Here is a 1,276-nt window from a genome sequence, read left to right on the forward strand (position 1 = left end):
TTTTTTTGTGGTTACCACTGCATTTATTTTCCTACAGCTAATCTTTCTATAACTTCAATAAATTTGCCTTAAAGTGAAGGACGAGCTTAAAACTGGATCACTTGGCCCTTTCTCGTCTTGTCTCCTCCCAGTTCAAAGTGCTTGCACCTCTTACTGGCCAGCATTCTCTGCGATCTGCAGCTGGGCTCCACATACTCAAGCCTGAGCACAATCTGCTTTGTCGTTTTAGCTTTCTTCTGGAAGATGGGTTTCGTCTGCCCACCGTAGCCGCTCTGCTTCTGGTCGTAGCGCCTCTTTCCTTGGGCGTACAGGGAATCCTTGCCCTTCTTATACTGCGTCACTTTGTGAGGCTGACGCTTGCCACGCTTCTTACAGAAAGTCCTTCGGGTTTTAGGTACATTGATCATCTTGGTGGTAGAGCTGTCTACGCGATGAAAACGAGAAGCCCAGCGACCTAACTCGTCGCCTCACGCCGCTCGTGCCACACAGGAAAGGCTAAAAACTATTTTAAAAGCCACAAAGGTGTAAGGACAGCACATTGTAGTATAAATATACATACGGTATGATTGAAATTACATAAGAATTTCATTTAGTAATTTAAGATTCTCTTGAGACTTGTGATTGGGTAGTTTGAGATGGAAAGGTCTGATGTCATGGGGTTTTTTCCTAATAAATTTTGTAAAAGTAAAGCATACTCCTTAAACATTTTTAAAAATATAAAGTACGGGTAAAAAAGTAAATCAGTAAACATTAAGCCAGAGTTTCTCTATTCAATCAGTATCTTTATTTTTGGTGGTTTTTTTTGTGGTACTGGAGATTGAACTCAGGACCTTGTGCTTGCAGGCAAGTGCTTATTCTATTGTGCTATCTCCCCAGCCTTGAGTATTTTTTTTTATTCAAATAAAACCTTGTTTTTTTCCCCATGATTTTATTGAGAAACAAATAACAATGAGACAGTTTCAAACCAAATTGGTAGGACAGTTTCAATAATTAACACATTGCATGCATTCTTCCTAGTGGTTAATTGCTGTACAAGATGCGGACATGATATCCTATTTACAAACACCAGTAGAACAAATCACTCTATTCATTAAGAGAATGTAACTATATATCTATCCTAACCACTTTGAATACACAGATACAAAATGAACATTCATCTGTATTCCCTTTTTTTGTTAAGTTCTGTTATTTGAATATTATAGGTGTGTAAACTCAGCAAAATATTCTAAAAGAGTCCAGTAGTCCATAATAGTATTGGGTCTTCCACTTCACCGGC

General features: G+C 38.5%; 1 protein-coding gene across 1 annotated transcript; it reads right to left on the minus strand.

The window, feature by feature from the left end:
• Window positions 1-7: 7 nt before the first annotated feature.
• Window positions 8-489, minus strand: LOC101584573 (60S ribosomal protein L36a-like). Its single transcript, XM_012515943.2, has one exon. The coding sequence runs from the start codon at window positions 405-407 to the stop codon at window positions 87-89; it is 321 nt and encodes a 106-aa protein (XP_012371397.1). The 5' UTR covers window positions 408-489; the 3' UTR covers window positions 8-86.
• Window positions 490-1,276: the final 787 nt, after the last annotated feature.

This window comes from Octodon degus, unplaced genomic scaffold (genome assembly GCF_000260255.1).
Source record: "Octodon degus isolate 3935 unplaced genomic scaffold, OctDeg1.0 scaffold00083, whole genome shotgun sequence".
Lineage (NCBI taxonomy): Eukaryota > Metazoa > Chordata > Mammalia > Rodentia > Octodontidae > Octodon > Octodon degus.

Coding starts and splice junctions, on each gene's coding strand:
- LOC101584573 (XM_012515943.2), bottom strand. CDS start 407: ATGATCAATGTACCTAAAACCCGAAGGACTTTCTGTAAGAAGCGTGGC.